The sequence below is a fragment of the Enhydra lutris genome, unplaced genomic scaffold (assembly GCF_002288905.1).
Source record: "Enhydra lutris kenyoni isolate GAN:26980312 unplaced genomic scaffold, ASM228890v2 scaffoldscaffold46, whole genome shotgun sequence".
Taxonomy (NCBI): domain Eukaryota; kingdom Metazoa; phylum Chordata; class Mammalia; order Carnivora; family Mustelidae; genus Enhydra; species Enhydra lutris.
In genome coordinates this window covers 3,244,388-3,263,505 of record NW_019154130.1, presented here as the reverse complement: position 1 = coordinate 3,263,505, position 19,118 = coordinate 3,244,388, and the positions used below count along the sequence as shown (strand labels likewise).

The 19,118-nt window shown below is 50.9% G+C and overlaps 1 protein-coding gene across 1 annotated transcript in view; it reads left to right on the top strand.

The window, feature by feature from the left end:
• LOC111156328 (transmembrane protein 132B) overlaps positions 1–19,118 on the top strand; it is a 212,923-nt gene that overhangs the window by 112,873 nt on the left and 80,932 nt on the right. Inside the window, exon 4 of the mRNA XM_022517096.1 lies at positions 17,172–17,358. Coding sequence (XP_022372804.1) covers positions 17,172–17,358 — 187 coding nt within the window. The remainder of the gene's footprint in view (positions 1–17,171; positions 17,359–19,118) is intronic.

Sequence of the window (19,118 nt, the reverse complement as noted above, 5' to 3'; positions counted from 1 at the left end):
ACTCAGGGAGGCTGGTGTGGCTTTGCCCCACTTTGCCCCATGTCATACACTTCCTTGCACATTCAGGCAATGCCACTTGTGTGCCATTGGTGCCCACATCTCAGAATACTTCTCTAGGAGCTGACAGCCCTGTTTCAACCCTCCTACCCTCTCCGGTGTGGCTGCAGGTACACCTTGAGCTCGTAATTGCGTGGGGCGTTCTGTGGATGGCCACTGGCCTGCATGAACCGGATCAGGCTCAGTCCATCCCCCAGGCACCGTGTGGCGCACTGACTCGGTGGGTCGGTAGGTGTCTGATTCAGCAGTGGGGGCCCGATGCGGGCAGAAAATGCAGCCAGTTGTCTCCCTGCATCAAAGACCAAGAGATTCCTCTTTAGCATTTACCCGAGGCCACCTTGGAAGAAATATTTAAAATAGACCATGTTTAATGAGCAGGAATGGAGAAGTCAATCTCTCTCTCTGGGGAGAGGTAAAGGGAGGGTCAGGGTAAAAGGGAGTGTGGAAAGGCAGCTGTGAGAATGACACTTAAGCCAAAGTAATAAATTGGATTTCAGGAAGATTATGGGAAAGGGGGAAAATCCAATCAAGGAGGACCTCGAGAGGGCTGGCAGCTGTGGGGATCTGGGGTCTGTGGGTTTCTGAGAGTGCCCCGCCTCCCCCTCCCTCCTCACCTCCCAGGATAGGGGAGCAGAATGGGGTCTCCTCCCCTTTGTATAAACTCTGATGTGTTCGGTCCAAATCTGGGGGTCCTCGTCCATGCCCGACGGGACTACTGGGTAGCCTTCTGTTGCCCCCTTCGCTGCGTCCTCCCCGCACTGCTTCTTGTGGTTTATGCAGCCAACTGCGCGCATCCCACATCTGACAGCGGAGGTGTGGACCTGTCTCTTGAAACCTGAGGGGCAGGGAGGGGGACGTGGGGGGGCTGCTGATTTTCCTGCACCACATTACCAGGCACCTTGTGCCCCACGTCCCCTGGCCTTTCAGATTGCCCCCCAAAGTGGCCCCTTGCAGCTCCATGGATCATAAGGGGGCCAGTGGCCGGGATCTGGTGGGTGCGGGTGGAGAGAACGTTACGAAGGGGAAGGACGGAGTGCTCGGAGAGCGCGTGAAGAGTGGGAAGCTTACACGGGGCCGAGAGGCCCGTCCCTGCAGGTGGATGCTGCGACGGCTGTCTCTAGCTGCTCCACACGTTGACCCATTCAGTCCTCGCCACAGCGCCGAGAGGACCCCTCCTCAGACTGCGGGAAGCATTGTGTCGGGGCATTCTTGGGTCAGTGACCACTCAGACAAAGGAAGGAAAAAGCTCCGGGAGGATGTCTGCCACGGGGAAAATGTGCAGTGGATCAGTGTTGCCATATATCTCCCTTCTGTGCCCAATTTGCCCCAGAGTCTCTCACTGGAAGCACGCGTGAAAGAGAAGGAGGCTGGGGAGTGCAGGTCAGCCCAGCCAGGTCAGCACCCTGCCTACCCCATGCAGCAGGGCACAGGAGAGAAATCTGGGAGGTAGCCTGGGGTCACACAATGTGAACCCCGAATTCTGGGCATGCTACTTGCTCTCTGGTGGCCCCATTTCCCACTCTTCTTTCCGTTCTCTGCTGGTCACTTTGGGGGGTTCATGCCAATGGGCCGCTTCACCTGGGCTTCCTTGCTGCTGGCTGGGCTCAGCCCATGTCGGACACTGGCAGGAGACCAGACGGCTGGCCAAGGGAGGTCAGGGTACTCCCTCCTTCCTGCCTTGTCCTGGCGATGGCTGCATCCCACCAGGGCTCTCGCTGTCCCCAGGGGGTGCAGGAATGTCATTTCCCTGCTAGCCCTGCAAACACGGGTGGTCACAGCTTGGCGCTCAGGCTCATCTCTGAGTTCCCCATCATCCCTTCTTAGTTCTCTTGACCCTGCTCGTGCCTCTGCAAAGCACATGTTCCCTCCGTCCAGTACTATTCCACCAAACCAGCATGGAGTCCTGCTTCCTGTGGGGGCTGCTGGGACCCATGGCCTATGGGGCTCGGGCTCTGCCACGTGAGTAGCAGCAGAAACGTATGGGTTTGCTCATCTCTTCTGGGAACAAGGCCCCTGTCGAGGACACTGGGCAGAATGGAGAGACGGCCCCCTTCTGTGTTCACGTGTGTGCTGATGTAACTACATTTTGAGAAAGGCTGGGGTGAGAGGGACGTCAAGCCTTCTTCTTCTTCTTCTTCTTTTTTGATTTTATTTATTTGTTTGTCAGAGAGAGAGTGAGAGAGAGAGAGCACAAGCAGGGGCAATGGCAGGCAGAGGGAGAAATAGGCTTCCCGCTGAGCAGGGAGCCCAAAGCGGGGCTTGACCTCAGGACCCTGGAATCATGACCTGAGCCGAAGGCAGAGGCTTAACTGATTGAGCCACCCAGGTGCCCCTCAACCCTTCTTTTCGGTGGCAATTCATGACTAGTATTGGACTTCTCATTTAAGGTCCTTTAAAAAATGTAATACTTTGTTGCACTTGCTAAAGAGACTTCTCAGAACATTTAAAGTTCAAGAGGGCTGAGAGGCTGCTGGAGGCCATGGTGCCTTTGCTTTGATGCATCTGAGTTGTACCAACACGGGGTTGTGCCCTCCGGAACCTGAATTGTCTTCGACCGTAGGCGCTCTGCTCGTTTGCACAGTGGTGGGATTTGCACGGTGGTGGGATCCTAACCACTTAGCTCTGGATTTTGAAACAGAAGAAAAAAAAAGGGAAAATGGTCTCCCTGGATTTTTCAAGACAGGCTTGTAGCCTGGGTTTGGGAGATGCGTCATGGTAAGTGGTGATGTAGGAATTTTGGGGAGAGTTCACACTGGCATTGGGTCTTTTCTTCTGGAAACATCAGGCTGCCCACGGAAGAAAGTACTAGGCGTTAAGAAGAGAGACGTCTCCGGCAATTGACACGGGTTTATGGCTCTCTCAGTCTCTCCCCATCTTTCTGCTGGAATATGCTTAAATGCCAGTTGAGATGATGAGGCAAGTAAAATCATGCCACCAGTGGACCATGAAACGCCGTATCTCCACTTCGTGATAGACTTTAATGCTGTCATAGTACATCAGTGTTTTCGGTGCAGGCGGCACGAAGCTTCAATCAGCTTCACCCAACATTGGAGGGAATGGATGGCACCAGGCAAGCCAGGGAATGGCTCCGGCACTGGGCCACCCAGGGGCGAATTGGGGGCGCTGTCCAGGGCCTGGACCATCCCACATACCATCTCCCTCGCTCCCTGCCCTGCCAGCCCTTTGCCATGCTCTTTTGTCTCCCTCACACGCAGAGGGCTGACTTCTGCCCGCTCAGAATCCCTTCCACGCGGAGCACGAGTGTTCAGTGCCCTCGATTGTGTTTCTTTCTGTGCTCGCAAAGATCCTTCTCCGTGTACGAGTGCAGACTCTGTTTAGGGTGTGAATAGTGTCATTGATTAGATCTCTGCTCCTTTCATAAAAGGCGTATTCTAGTCATGACCTTGGAGCCAGATCTCTACCACTTTCTCAGTGTGGCCCTGTGAGCAAGTGACCCCACATTTCTGAAATCATCTTGTTGTGTGTCATTTGGCAGTGACAGGGCCTGTACCGGGGGCAGTGACAGGGTCTCCTGCGCTGTGCATGGGCCAGCTCCCCAGAGGGGCGCTGCTAGAGAGCACCCAGGCTCAGGGCCTCATTTGCAGGCTGCGGGACTGTGACATCTCTTATTTCTCTGCTTGTCTCAGCGGTTGGGACTTTTTTCTTTTAAATTACGCTAATAGGGGACTGGATGGGGTTAGATCTCTATAGCCAGGGACCTGGGGTGGGGAGTCCACATTGCAGCCAGTGTCTGGAGAGCTCGGCCCCTTGCTGGGACACTGAGGTTTTGTGAAAAGGGACCGTCTCACTGAGGACTGTCTGTTCGGGATGGAGGCTGGCTGGTGGAAGCATCTGGAGGTGGACCACAGGGCTACCGCCCAGTCACCCTCTGCCTCCTGCTCATTACTCCTGCCTTGAGTTTGTGCCAGTGTGTATGTGTGTATGCACGTGTTCAGATGGCTGTGCAAGGTGCAGGTGTGCGTGTGAGTGTGTGCGTAAGTGCACATGTATAGGACACGTGTACTTGAACATGGCAAGCCTCTTCCCACCTTGGAGCCTCTGCCCATGCTGTTCCCCTTATCTGGAACACAGATCCTTGTCCTCCACTGAAACCCCAGCTCTCACATACCTCTTCTCAGAGAGGGCTCCTTTGTTGGCTCTGTCTGACGGTCCCCACCACCTTATTGCATTTTGTCCTCATCTCTGTGTATCTCTGCACCAGTCCGGGCTAGTTGATCCTGTGAAAACACACCACCCCCAGTCTCAGTGGTTTAAAACAACAGAGGTTCATCTCTCATTCAAGCCATTTTCCCACTGAGGTTCGGCTAGGGGAATCTGACCATCTGTCTCTCAGGTGACCCACACAGTGCCTCACCTTGGAGGCTGCTGGTGGCGGTGGCAGGGGGCTGCAGGGCTTGCGCTCTTGCGTGGAAGGGACACATAAAATGTGCTGGTCATGGTTGGTCGCTTGGCTCCACCCAGTGTCATGTGAGTCGGAAGCACAGTCCTCCCCTGTGTCCAGAGCACGAGGAGCTGGAAATATCTAGGGAAGGTTGTTAATGACTGCTACACCCGTTATTTGATTCTTGCCTCATTTGTTTTCTTACTAGCTTGTTAATGGTTTCCCTCCAGTAGAGTGTAAAGTCCAGGAGAGCAGGAGCCTCACGCACCTCGTCCACCACCAATCCCCGGTGCCAAGGACAGAGGTTGGCATCCAGTAGATGCTCAGATACATTTAACTGATCGTTTGAAGGAATGAGTTACAGTCCAGAACTTAGAGATCCAGACAGAGAGTGTAAGTTGGTGAAACTCTGACAGAGTTAGGAACTAGGTATGGACAACGGCTTCTTTTTATGTCTTCCCAGGCATGCTGACCTTGACGTTCTGCGACAGTCCCGACTTTAAATGTTTGGCTCCCATTTAGAAGCTCACATATTTCCAATAACATGCTCTCCTTCCGTGTTCAGAAAGTGTGGTCCCAGACTCCTAGCATCTCCCACGAGGGTGAGTCAGCCAGATGGCATCAGAGGAAGCAGACAGATCATTCCCTTGAGACTGAATGGAGTTTTCAAAGAAACTGACTTTGCAGGCTCTGACCTTGAAGGTTCGGAGCTGCGGCAGGGATTTCTCTTTACCCGGATGTCAGGCCCGGGCCCCCACCAGTGCTCAGTCTCCCAGGATGCTCACGCCACGCCCCCGCCCCCGGAGTGGTGCTGGGTGCGCCGAGGGCGTTCTCATGGTGCCACAGGTCAGCTAACCCAACGGCCACCACACCGCCGCAGAGCCCCTCATTAGTGCAGCAGGGCTCCGCCGCTCCAGCAGATGTCACCTTTTCCTGCTATTGTTCTAGGCCAATTAACGGTTGCTTTTCTCCAAGGGTCTGACCTGGTGTGGACTCACTTCGGATATCATCATTATCTGGAGTCATTTTCATTCCTTGAGGACATGCAGCGTGGACACGTTTGTGAAGTTGAGATTGATGTGGGGTGAGCGCTGGGCAGGTTCAAGGTGCTGGTACATGTGAACCCCTGTTCCTCCCCCAGCACCTGGACAGGGATGTGTTTCCCTGTCCTGAACCGTCTCGTGTGTGCGTCTTATAACTGGGTGGATGAACCGCCTTGTGGGGTAAAAAATCCAGCTTTTTACTGCTGTTCCCTGTTCTTTCTTGCCTGATTCCACTTCAGAATTTCCTCCTCTGGACCAAATTGGTCTCTCCTAGTCAGAGTACAGCAGGACGGGCATAGCCTAGTTCCACGTAAAGAATTGCAGGGGTGCTTGAATAGGTATAATCAGCAAAAGGAGAAGTCAGAGAAGTTACAAGCACATAATCCTCCCTAATTGTGGTTGACTTAAGACTAAGACCTAATTACTATGGAGTAATTGGTCTATAAGAAAAATTTGGAAGCTGTTGTAACTCATACAATGGGCCAAGCAGGGGATGGGATGGGATCATTGGATTTTAATTAATTGGTGACAGGAGAATTCCTGTTTCCTGAAGGAGAGCTCCTCATTTAGGGAGATTTACACACTTTGGGATTCTAGGAGCTTGCAAATCACTTCCATTGAATTTCTGCCCAGCTGACATTTATTTAAAAGCCGCCAGGTAAATGGAAGGTTATAAGAAGTCTAATCTGATTTTTGACCCAAGTGGTGTTCAGAATGTCAATGTATTTGTGGGCTTCTCTTAACTCTATTCAATTTCAAGGTTAATGAGGTTAGAGACTCTATTTGGTTTTGTTTTTTTTTTTAATGCCCCAGGGTGTCTGTCTATCTACCTTGTCTTTAATTTTTTTTTTTGTTTGTTTGTTTCCTTTTGTGGTGTTGAAATAATTCCTGGTGATTTAGAGGTGCGTGAACTTTGGGAATGTCTGAGTCAAGGGTAAATATTTTACCGTCTTAGAGAGAGTTGACAGTCATTATCATTTGTGGTATTTCTTGGAAAATGGTTCTTGTAGCCCTTACTGATCGTCAACCCATCGTAACCGTGCCTGTCTTTGAAACATTAGCACTGGATGCAAGAAGAATATGTTCTAGAGGTCTGCTCTACAACACTGTTGCCTGGAGGTAGCAATACTGTATCATGCACTCGAAGTTGTTAAATGTAGATCTCATGTTAAGTGAGATCTTTTACTTTTTACTTTTACCACAGTGAAAAAAAGCAGCGTTGAAGATTCCCAGTCCAGTGATGGCTGAGGAGTTGTTATGCCCTCACAGTGGACAGCTGTGAACTGGAGATGATGCAGAAACAGCTTTCTAAAGGGTGTAGAGAGTAACCGAGAGAGGCAGACACCCGGGAACAGAGAAGAGCATTGTGGGAATTTCCCGCTGTACGACTTAGAGACTGATGGCAGTCCCCGTGCAGGGAAGCCGACTCGCAGACAGTCCAGCCTTTCCCTGAGCTATCACGGAGGACAATGAAGATGCCGTAGGTGAATATGCCCATTGAGAGAGGGAGCGGGAAGTGGGTGGATGGACCGGAGTGACCTCATGCACAAGGATCCTAATGTATGTACACGTGTCCTCATACACGTGCACCCCGAGGTCACCATAGAAATACGGTGTTGAAGCATGGACTCTAAGGTTCACGGCTCTGTCGCTCACTCTTTCATGACATATTTATGGAGGGCCTCCTGTGGGCTGGGTACTTTTCTTGGAGGTACTGTAGGACCGTAAAGAAAAGTCCCTGCCCTCACTGAGTTTACAGTCTAGGAGACAGAAACAGCCCATAGCCAGGGCTAGGAAATAAAATAGAGTAAGTTTTTGGTGGTAACTGCTATGCAGAAAAAGCAGGGGAGGGTGACAGGGATGGCCAGTATGGGAGATGGGTCTTTCCATGGGGTCTCCAAAGAGAACCTTGCTTGGAAGATGACATCTGAGGCAGGTCCTGAAGTTGAGGGGTACGCGGTACAGATGTCACAGGAAGGAGCAGCCCAGGGAGAAGGGAGGGCCGCAGCAGCTATGCTGCCTGGTGCTGACGGAGCAACAGGGTCTGGTGGGGCTCGAGCCGTGAGCAAGGAGACAGCAAGAGTGTCAGGGAGGCAGCAGGTGCCGGGGCGAGGGTTCCGGGCTATGTAGGGCCTGTGGATCTTTGTGAGGACCTGCACTTTTATGGGAACGAGCAGAGAATTCCTCGAGGATTTTGACCAGAAGAGTGGAAAGAGCTGACTTCCGTTTTAACAGGAGAGCTCTGGGTGCTGCTTTGGGCAGTACAGTAGTGGGGACCTGCGTGGAAGGAGTGAACAGGGTTGGGCGGGGGGAAGGCATTATAAAGGTGTGTATTTCCCAGGTAGAACTGGTAGGCTTTCTGGACAGATCGGAGGTGGGCTACCGAGGAAGGAGGGGCTCAGGATGAATGAGGGGTAGGCCTGCATGACTGGAAGGGTGGATGGGGGAGAGCACGTGGTGGGGGGGATGTGAGGGGCGGGATTAGGGCCTCAAGTCTGAGATGTCAGATACCCGACTGGAGCTGTCCAATAGGCAGTTGGATGAAAGAGGCTCGAATCTGGGAGAAAAGTCCAAGCGGTAGGTAGAACTTCATGATTCTCACCCCTTAAAGCCCCACCCCTCCGCCTGCAAGCCGTGAAGTCACCGGGCACTTACAGTCAGATGTCTGTGGCCGTTAAATACCGCTCTTGGTGAACATGGGCATTCCTCTGATGGAGGGCTGCAGGAGGCCCAGCTCGGGCCCGATCTTTGCTCAGTCGGCCACAAAAGCAGCCCTGGTCCACTTGTTGTTGCCGTCCTGTAACGGAGAGCCTAGCCTAATCCCTTGTGCAGGATGTTGCTCTCGTATCTCAGCAGGGAAAGCACCAGGACCAGGAACAGATTGGTGCTGATTGAGGCTGCCGGCCAGGTCCCGGTGCCTCCGGTGGCCTGCAGGGTGCCCGACTTAGCAATGCCCTTCACGGCCTCCTGGAAGAACCCAGCTAGCCAGCATTTAGAGGGCACGACCCTGGGACCCTGGCCTCATTAGTAGCTGCTCTCACTTGGAGAAGCCAACCAACCCATTAGGCAGGCGAAGACTTCCTATTTAATGAGGCCCTTCCCAGTATAGGTGCACAGCAATCCTGGGCCACGCAGCAGGAGGCAGGTTCCTGCTCAGAAGCAGACTCTGAAAAGCAATTAGAATATTCTGTGTGTGATTCTGGTCTTCATGACTGGGCCTGACGCAGAGCTGGGGACGCTGTCATCTCTTGGTAATGTGCAGGCCCAGGGAAGTGACTCATTGCACTCAGCGTCTCGTGCATGGACTCCGGAGGTGACCCTGGTCAGTCCTGGGGGCGCCCCTCTCCTCCCCGCCTTGTGACCTGCTTCAGCCGGGTTTCGGCCACTCACTGCACCCCTTCTGGGCGTGCAGGCGGATTGCCCTTGCCAGCTGGTCCCCGTGGCTGGATGGTGGCTGGTTCTGTCCTCGACTTCCTGTTGGGGCCTCCGTTGTCAGGGAGGAGAAATTCCAGAGCTCCCCTTCCCTTCGGGTCAGAGAGCAGGGCTCTAGAGGCTAGAACAGAACGCTCAGTGTGTACCGTGTCATGCCTGTTCATGCTCGCAGACACACAGCCCTCTCTGGGGGGCCGGTAAGAAAACGAACAATGACTGTTGTTGGCGGAGGGGAGAGGGGCTGGGGGTCTGGAGGCAGCAGGGGAAGGAGGACGTTTCACTATTGTCTTCTTTGTATTTTTAGAATTTTTAAACCCAGCAATCTATTATTTATTCAAAAATTAACATGTTTATTAATAATGTTATTAAATCTTATTTATTAAAAAGCAACATTACGGGGGCTCTTGGGTGGCTCAGTTGGTTAAGTGTCCAACTCTTGATTTCGGCTCAGGTCGTGACCTCAGGGTTCTGGGTTTGGACCCCCACTGGGCTCCACGCTGGCTTGGAACCTATTTAAAAAAGTAATAATAAATTAGCAATATGATTCCCAACTCCGTATTTAGGTGTGGCCGAGAATGTCTTGGGAACGCAGTGGAGAACTAACGGACCCCAAGGCCGGCCCCGTGCACAGGCCAGAGCCCCTGGTGCTCTCTCTCTCATGCCAGCTGGCGCGTCTTCGCCTCCCCTCTTTAGGGGGACCTAATGGCATTTGATTCCACGAGTCATCTTCTAGAACAAGAGTTGTCCTCAAGGTTGGGCACAGGAAGGAACAGAGGGGCCGACTCGGAGAAGTTATATCTTGGAAGTCGGTATGAGCGATGGTTTCTGGGTCGGCATTTCCTGGAAAGGTTTTGGGGATGTTGTCAGCAAGATAGAGGGGGAAGAAAAAGATTAATTGTGGCAATTGTCTTAGCTGTCTCTGGGCTTGTCATGGTGACGCTGATAACATCAAATATGCTGCAAGTGAGGGTGAGTGTTGGTGGGAGAAATAGTCCTGGGTTTGGCGGCTGAGAAGGTGCGGGGGGTGGGGGGGGCTGCCCGAGTGTTCGCTCATTCCCGGGATTTATGGTTCTCAGCTCTGGGAAAATAAGCAAAACTCAGGTCACTCATACCAGCCTGCGAGGGACTTTAAAATATTTAAGAAAGAAAAGAAGATGATATAGTTTCCTTATTTCCTGGGGTTGGGAAGTGGGGCCACGGGTTGGCTGCCTTCTCGTGAGCTGGTTGAAGAGGCAGATGGGGAGTGTCCTGGCTGGATGCCAGCAGAAGTGCAGGTTTGAGAGTCAAACAAAAGAAGAAGAAGAAACCAAATGAGAGAGAGAGAGAAAGAGAGAGAGCGAGTTGAGGATGGCTTTCTATATTTAAATAAATGTTTATTTTTAAACAAAATGTTCCTTGATTAGACAAACCTATGGATAACACTCCCAACACACCTTCATTGTTGTCCCCCAGCATTTTTTCTTACTACCTGGCTTCATTCTCTTCACATTTTAAAAGAACTAAATACTATATACCCAATCGGAGCCCTTCCGTGCCTCTTGCTGGTTTCATTCTCTCTCTCCTCTGAGGTGGACATTATCATCATGGTACACGTTTTCATGGTTTTTAATATAAACTATACAGAGAATGGTTGCCCACGTGCTTACCGTTTTAATACAAAGTATTAGGCCATGCGGATCCTTTTGTGACTTGATTTTTTCCTCTCATTTTTTTTTAACTTTAGATAACTAAGATATAATTAACGTACTATAAAATGCATCCTTTCAAAGTGTACTATCCTGTGTTTTTTTTTAGTAAATTCATCAAATTGTGGAATCCTTCCCACTACCTAATTTCAGGACATTTTCATCACCCCCAAAAGAAGCTCTGTACCCACCGATAGTCAACTCCCACCGGACAGTTGGATTGTTTTCACTTTTTGGCTATTCTGGAAAATGCTACAATGAACATTTGTGTCCAGCTTCTTTGTGGACACTCTGCACTTTTTCTGTGCCAAGCTGGGAATTTTCTAGAAGGTTCTGACATTGCTAGGGAGCGCTTCTCACCCAGTTGAGGTCAGGGTTCACTGCGGAGTCCAGAGTCCTGGCTAGGGGCTGGGTGGCAGGATAATACCACGGCAGGAGGTTGGGGGCGGGTCTGGGGGAAGAGAAATGTTCCCAAGAGGAGGAGGAATCCTGTGAGCGGGAAACAGCTCATCAGGTGTTTACTAGCAGGCCAAAAACAAAACGTGTTTTCTCAGAGATCACGAATGCCTACAGGGACCCGAGGGACACAACACATGGATAAAGTGGCCTGTTGGAGAGTTCCAGCCCCAATGGTGGGGCCAGCCTTCTGTGGCTCTGGCTGATTGTTGCCACATGGGGGATGTGGGGTAATATCGCCTGGTCTCCCCATCTTCCCGGAGAAGCCAGAAATCCCATTTCTTTGGGGGAGCATATGTGTGGATTCTCTGCATTTAAAAATATTGGCAGCTAGTTCAAATTTCGTAAAAACGTGGTGTTGGGGACAGTTCATAAAGGATGGGTCGGGCCACAGTGAGCCCAGGGGACAGCGCTCTAACCTCTGGGCTTTCTGTTTAGCTTTTCCTAGTCAATCAGAAATGCAATAAAGGAGCCTCGACCCTTGGACTGTCCCCAACTGACACAGTCTCTGAATTTTTTTTTCCAAGTTCTATATAAAAATTTGATGATGAAGTCAGGAAATCAAACCAACGAGGAGAGAATGTTTTGAGTCTGAAAGATTCTAAGTCCCTGCTCGAGACTTCTGGCTGTTAAATATTTTTAGACCTTTAACTGCCAAACACTGCCCAACTCGTCAACCTGAAACGCTCTTCCCACAGCAATCTTTGGCGGTGCTGCCTTTGACAAAACGGAAATGAGGAGGGAGTGCCTGGGTTTTATGGAATTGCAGAAGGAGATGATTTATTCATCCCAGATCCTGAGAGCTGGTCATTAGATCAGGATGAAAACAGCTGCGTGACAGGCAGAGTGATGGACTACGGAGCCTCTGCCCCCTTGATGGGCCTGATGGGCAGCGATCACTTCTTTCCCCTCTGGGCAGACTGGTGTGGGGGGGCAGTCAGGGAGTGGGAGGCATGTCTGGAGGGGAAAGGGTGTGAGGAGGGACCCCAGGCAGTGGGGCTGCAGCAACTGCCTGTCTTACTAGTCTGTTGTTCAAAGATCAGGGTCCAGCCTCCTCCAGGAAGCCTTCCCTGACTTGCCAGTCTGTCTTCTCCCAACACCTAGTCTCAGGGTTCGCTAAGCACATGTTCCTCTGAGATCTCGTTCCAACTGTTGTTGGACAGTCCTTGATACCAAATGAGGACCAACCACATCCCAGGCAGAGTTCTAAGTGCTGGGGATACAATAACGGGCAAACACATTCGTAGGAATGTGTGTGTGTGGGTGTGTGTGTTGGTGTGTGCGCGCGCGTGCGCGCTCATGAGTGGGGGTGGGAACCGACATAACTGATCAGTCAGTTAGTCGACAAATCACTTAGTAGGTGGAAAGGTAAAAGCCACAGGAAACACAGAGCTGGCTAACGGGGTCGGAGCTGTAGGTACGGGGATGGAACTCTAGATAGAGTGGTCTGAAGGGGATTTACTGAGCAGGTGGTGTTTGAGCAAACACTGAGTGGATGTTCTTTTGCCTTTAGCACCTTGTGCTCATGCTGAATGGTTTGGGATAAGCTTTTCCCACGATTTTTTTTTTTAAAGCTTAAAATAGATTTGCTCATTTATTCAACAAACATTTGCTGAGGGTTTGTTTGGCTTCTCGTCATCCTTTGGGTCTCAGCTCAAATGTCATTTCCTACACAGGCAGGCTCCAGACCTTTCATTGTCTCCTGTTGTAATCTATATTCTAGTTTAAAATAAAAATGGACTCTTTTTATTTAAATTTCTTTTGTATTTATTTGTATTTAAATTTTTTTAATTAAAAATTTGTTTAGCTTTTTTAAAAAAGAAATTCAATTCTATTTCATTTTAGGACAGCATCTTCCACGACCAGAACTTGCCTTCTTTATTTACCTGACCAGCAAGACAGGGATCTTATCTGTTTCGTCTACCAATGAATTCTCAGTGCCTAATGCATAATATGTGCTTCCTAAATGTCACTGCATAAATGAGTGTGCCGGGGACCATGGTGACTGTCATGTTACAATAGGCTTTGGCCTTTGAAGAGTCAGGTTCATGCCACACAGCAGTCATCTCCTTGGTATTTTGCCCAAAGGAGTTGAAAGCTTATGTCCACCAAGATGGCCTTCAGTAGGTGAGTGATTAAATAAATCGTGGTCCATCCCGACAATGGAAAGTTATTCGGCACTTAAAAGGAATGAGCTGTCGAGCCACGAAAAGATGTGGAAGAACCTTAAATACCTATTTCTAAGTGAAAGAGGCCAGTCTGAAGAGGGTTCACACATAGGATTCCAGTGATAGGACATTCTGGAAAAGGCAAAATGACGGAGACAGCAAACAGATAAGCGGCTTCCAGGGAGTGGGCAGAGGAGGGATGGATAGGCAGAGCACAGGGGACTTGCCAGAAGATGGTGAGAATTCTCTATAGGACACCACGAGGGTAGATCGAGGTCATCCTGCATTTGTCCAAGCCTGTCGAATGTACGCCACTGAGACTGAACTGGGAAGTCAGTCATGGATTTTGGGTGGTGGTGATGTCAACGTAGGTTCATCGGTGGTGACAAATGTACCGTCTGGTGGGGAGGCTGATAGTGGGAGGAAGTAGTGGGGAGGGCAGGCGGCTTCTGGGGGGGGGGGGGGGTCTCTGTACCCTCCCCTCCATTCTGCTGTGAACTTAAAACTTTGTGAAAAAACAAAGTCTTAAAGAAGAGAATGACATTGTGGTAGTGGAGACAGACCTACCTTCTCAGAGCAAAGAGTATAAACACACTGGCCAGCCAGGCCCAAGAACATGGCTCAGAACTCACGGGCTGGTAACTCCTTGCCTCCTGGAACGCAGACGGCGGCCCTGGGTCTTTACAGGTGTCTGATGGGCCGTTCAGGTGTGCTCAGTGAATTAAACAAATAGGCACTAAGGCCTACAGTTTGTTGGGTGGGTCAGCTGCCGCAGGCGCTTCCTGGTCCCCATGGAGTGAACAAGCTAGAGGGAGGTTGGAGTTCAGCCTTCTTGTGCTCACTGGGAAGAACCAGCACAACCTCTCCCGGGACCTTTGCTCAATGTGGTCATGAGCCAGTAGGTGCCTTGCTTTTGGTCATTTAAAAACATAATGCCAGAGAAAAGCTCTTAAGACGGAGATCCCGACAGAGGTCAGCCTTTCTTGCTCCACTTCTAGAGAAGCTCATACAGGGAAAGCTTCAGCATCTCAGCCTGGGAGCTCAGAACCATCTAGAGGTTGGTGGGGGTGGTGGGGTAATCATCGATGTAAATGGCACAACTTGCTGGAGAAGAGTTCAAGGTTTTGAACCCTCCCCTCCCCCCTTCTCTTATTTCTCTCTCCCTTCTTCCTCCCCTCCCTCCCCCAGACAGCCATGATTGTCATCATGAGTTATATGCTGAGAAATGGCGGGATGTGGCTCTTGGGGACAAGCTGCTGGTTTGGGTCCCCCATACCCCTCCCCTGTCTCCATCTTGCCAGCGTGTCTGAGCTGCAGTCACACTGCGCATTCAAAAGCGGCCTCAGACCCACCTTAGGGGTCCTGGGGTCCCAGGGAAGATGCTCAGCTCTACTAAAGCAGAAGCTTCCGTGGGAAACAGGGCTTTGGGAACCAAGTCCTTCTGGGAAGATGCTGAGTGCTCAGCCTTGAGGGGAGCAGCAGCCAACTAGCAATTCCTGCCTGACCCCTCCGAACACACACACACACACACACACACACACACACACACACACACACACACTTCTCCACCCCAGGGAAACATATCTAATGAATATCTCACAGCCACAATACTGATCCAGATTCCTCAAAGGCAGTTGGTAATTATTAAATTGAGAGGATCGTGAAGCACTTTTCTAAATTTGAAAGGTTTATCCAGGACAGATCAGGAACAGGTAAAGTTAATAATTATAAACCCATTTCCATAGAAATGGACTTATTAGCAAGCATGCCAGCTGCCTGAAACTAAAAAGACCCCTTTCCTCCGGTTTGAAGGAAATGACTTAAAATAAAAACCTGTGCATAAGTGACTCTGAGTTGATCCGTTTGTAGCTGGACTTGGGCGGATTCCTGTAGCTCGTGCAGCTCATGGGCTGGACAGTCAGAGAGGACCAGGAAGGGCCTGGGAAGGGAGGAGGGGGCTGGCCCTTTCACACAGACCCTGCCCCTCTGCCCTAAGACTGGCTGTTTCTGTAACCCCGAGACCAGAGTGCAGATTTCGCAGGATCAAATCGCTGAGAACACAGAGAGTTATGCTCCTTTTCTTCTCTTGCTGGGGGTCTCACTTTCTTGGCGTTCGCCTTGCTGAGGTCTACCAAGTGCTGAGAACCCAGGAGGTATTAGAAGCAACTCCCAAGTCATGGTTCCAGGGACCATGCAGCCCAAAGATGAACTGAAGATCTTGTCCGATAGGACCAAGCATCTCTCATAGACTCAACAGATGGAGAAGTGAGGACTTGCTGTGACCAGAGAGGAGACCTCAGGCTGGGGAGAGGAAGGAGGGTGACTAAAGTGAGGGCCTCCGTCCCTAAGACCCTGAAATCCCATCGGCAACTCAGAATTAGCTCTTAGCCTCCCCTTGCCCTGCCTTCTCACTAGAGAAGCCCAGGTAAACTGGGGGCCCCTGGTGGGGGTTCTCCCGTGTGCTCACTATCCGTCTTCTCACGAAGCGAGGGATCTCTATGCCATACACACTGTCTTCCCTGTGCAGAACACCGTGACAAATAGATACTTGAGCACAGAGCTCCCATGTCCCAACCCAGCTTAACTGGGACACCCAGCTGTGTCATTTTAATAAATTGTATTTCAGGGTGAATAGCCATTTCTGGCTGCTGGCCACAGTATTGGACAGAGCACTATCAGAGAGTTTCTTAAAACCTTGCCTGCATGAAAAAGGGTTGGGCATGACCAGTTCTATATGGAGTCTAGTGTAGTTCTGATTTGAGTGGAATTCTGCATCGGGCAGGTCAGCTCTGTCAATACTATCACTATGTCTGACCCTTGCCTCTGCTACCTCTTGGCCGCCTCTAACCATCCAGTGGCGGTTTTCACCGTCTTCTTAAGTCAGCAGGTGGGAGGGGAGCTGTCCATGCTATGACATTTCTGGTGGGCAACCAGCAAGCCCAGGTTTATTTTCAAAACTCTTTCTGCAGACCCTGTCCACACCCTGAAGGCTTCCAAGCCCATTTTGGTCCAGGCAGGTCCACTGACAGTAAAAGAATAGGATGGTTTGTGTGACTCAGGCCTCGAGGAACCATGAATCGGTCACTCTGCTGTCAGATTCCTGGGGTGGGGATAAAGTTAGCATCAGGGGTGATGGAAAAGGCTACAGAACAGGAGTCCTTCACAAATCCTGTGCTGGATGACTCTTGTTTTAACTCTCTGTCCAGTGACTTCTGCTGCTGGTACAATTGGCTGCCTATAATTTACAACATCCCCGTCAATGACAAGGTGCTCCTGTGTACAAAAATACTGAGAGTGACGCTGGTCTTTTTCATGTTTCTGTGTCCCATCCACCTTCTTCCCCTCCTCCAAACACATATGCAGTGCTGCCACTCCATGAATTAAGGCAGGGAGATTCTTATGTCTCATCTCATTTCAGGGTCATGAAACGAGGAATCACTGTACCATCTTATGTGTCGCTCATAGTTATGTAGTGGATAGGGAGTTATGGAGTCCTTCCCCTGCTTGGTCTCATGATGCTCCCACCAGCCCATGACGTCACCACCCTTCTCCCCAAATCATAAAGTTCTGAGTTTGAGCCACAGGTCCACAGCCATACAGATACACAAATATGGAATTAGCCAGAGTCCAGGCTGTGCCTCAGGAATGGAGGGAGGCTCAGGGCCCCTTGCTGTGTGCAAACATGGGGGTGGGGAGAGCTGTCTGACCTGTTTACCCAGGGAAGAACAGACAGGTTTCCACTGAGCCCTGCAAATGAACGGCCCACCCACTTGGAGGTGTGGGTCACTGACAGCGCATGAATCAGGCTCTGTCAACACTGTTGTGTTGGGCTTTTGACTGGCAAGGAGGAACATGGCATTCATGCCTTCTTGCTGTTCTACGGACCCTCAGGTTTTCAACTGCACTTCGACATGTGTTTGTTTTCCAGGGCAAATGGCACCTTCTATGAGATCCTGCAAGTGGACTTTGGGATCGACAACAGCAGCGGCCTGACCGGGGCACAGCCCATCACCTGGCAGGTAGAGTACCCGGTGGAGGACGCCATGAGCGAGCTGGCCGTCTCCGAGATCTTCGTCAGCCAGACATCCTTTGTGGGCATCGTCCCTCTAGCAATGGTGAGAAATTTGAGCTTCGGCAGAGGGTCACCAAGAGGTTTTCTTGGAGCGCTTCTAATGTTCCAAGAAACATGACATGTTTTATAACCTGTTATTTTTTTTATGCACCTGATGAGAACGTTTAAGCAAGGGAAATACACTTGGATTACATTTTATTAGCCTGCTTTCTCTAATGCATTTTTGGAAACTATTTGGGGTCTGCTGTAAATCTCTTCTCCTTTGTGAATATTGGTGAATATTTCCTGGGGGCTCCTGTTCTTTATGGTCTCAATCTGGGCCCCCATCAGGACCGAGTGCTGGGCCGAGTGGAACGCACCAGGCGTCAGAGTGGGGACAGCGCTCTGCACACTGAGTGAGCAGCTCTGGCCACTCGGCCTCACCGGGCAGTTCCCAGGTAGTGTGGGGCCGGGCAAGCTGAAAAATGTGATAGCCTGAAGCAGCCTTGTTGGGGACTAACCCGCTGAGCCTGCAGAGGGTCCCAGAGTCTGTAAAACCACTTCCCGTTTCTGTTCCTGGCCGGGAGATGACCAGATTTTCCCTCTGAGCTTGGTTAAAGCTCCGTTCATGACCAGACTCAGGGGCCCCATCTCAGAACAGGGTCATACATGAGGTTCCAGAGTGTAAAAAGGACAATGCTGGTGAGTCACAGGGATCATCAGTCCCCAGGAGTGCCCCATTCCTAATACCCCTTTCTGCACTGGAAATGTTCAGTGGAACAGGAAATATTCAGCATTGCTTCAGCCTTCCGTCTGGCGACAAAGCGTGAGGGTCAGCACCCAGATACTCTAGGGCAATCCGTGGGTATTTCTACTGTCCATACTCCAGTTGGATACCAGGGTTGAGGTCCTTGCAGATGAAACCCTACACCTGCCAATGAAGTCTGCAGTTCCCATATCTGGGTTCTTACGCTTGTCTATGCCCAAAACACACTTTCCCTATGTGTCCCCGTGCCTAGCTCCTTCTCTTCACCTTGACTGTTAAGAGACGCACCCGCCAACCATGTGGGCCAGAACTGGCTCTCTGTCCCCGTCGCCCAGCTCTCCCTGTTCACACCACTGCCCTGTTTCAGCTTCTTTATAGATGTTATTGGTGTTGGAGGTGCAGGGCTCACCTTCCATCCCCTTCCTGCAAGGTGAGATCCGTGAGGGTAGGAGTCCGTCAGTTGTGTCCACATCTGCGATCCTGGCACCTAGAACAGTGCCTGAGACAGTTCTGTATGCTGTGAATGAAGGTCAGCGAATGAATGAACCCCTTGCTTTAATCCCAGCTACTGGGCTTATCTAGTTCTCGAAAGTTAGCCTGATGGGGTTTACCCGCCTCAGCCGCAGTCTCCGTTTTGGTTTCGGTGCAGCCGCGGTCAGCAGGAAATGGGCCTGTTAAGGGGCAGAGAGAGATGGATGTGGATTTTTTTTTTTTAAGATTTTATTTATTTATTTGACAGACAGGGATCACAAGTAGGCAGAGAGGCAGGCAGAGAGAGAAGAGGAAGCAGGCTCCCTGCTGAGCACAGAGCCTGATGCGGGGCTCGATCTTAGGACCCTGGGATCATGACCTGAGCCGAAGGCAGAGGCTTTAACCTGCTGAGCCACCCAGGCGCCCGATGGATGTGGATTTTAAAGCAGAACGAGACTGTTCTGATTCTCCAGATCAACCTCAATCTGGCTGAGGTTGGCTTATGGTTTTACGCTGCGTCCTTATGATGGGGGCTCTGTGCCTAACGGGTGGCTCTCTGTTCATGGGGATTCCGCAGCCTCCTGTTG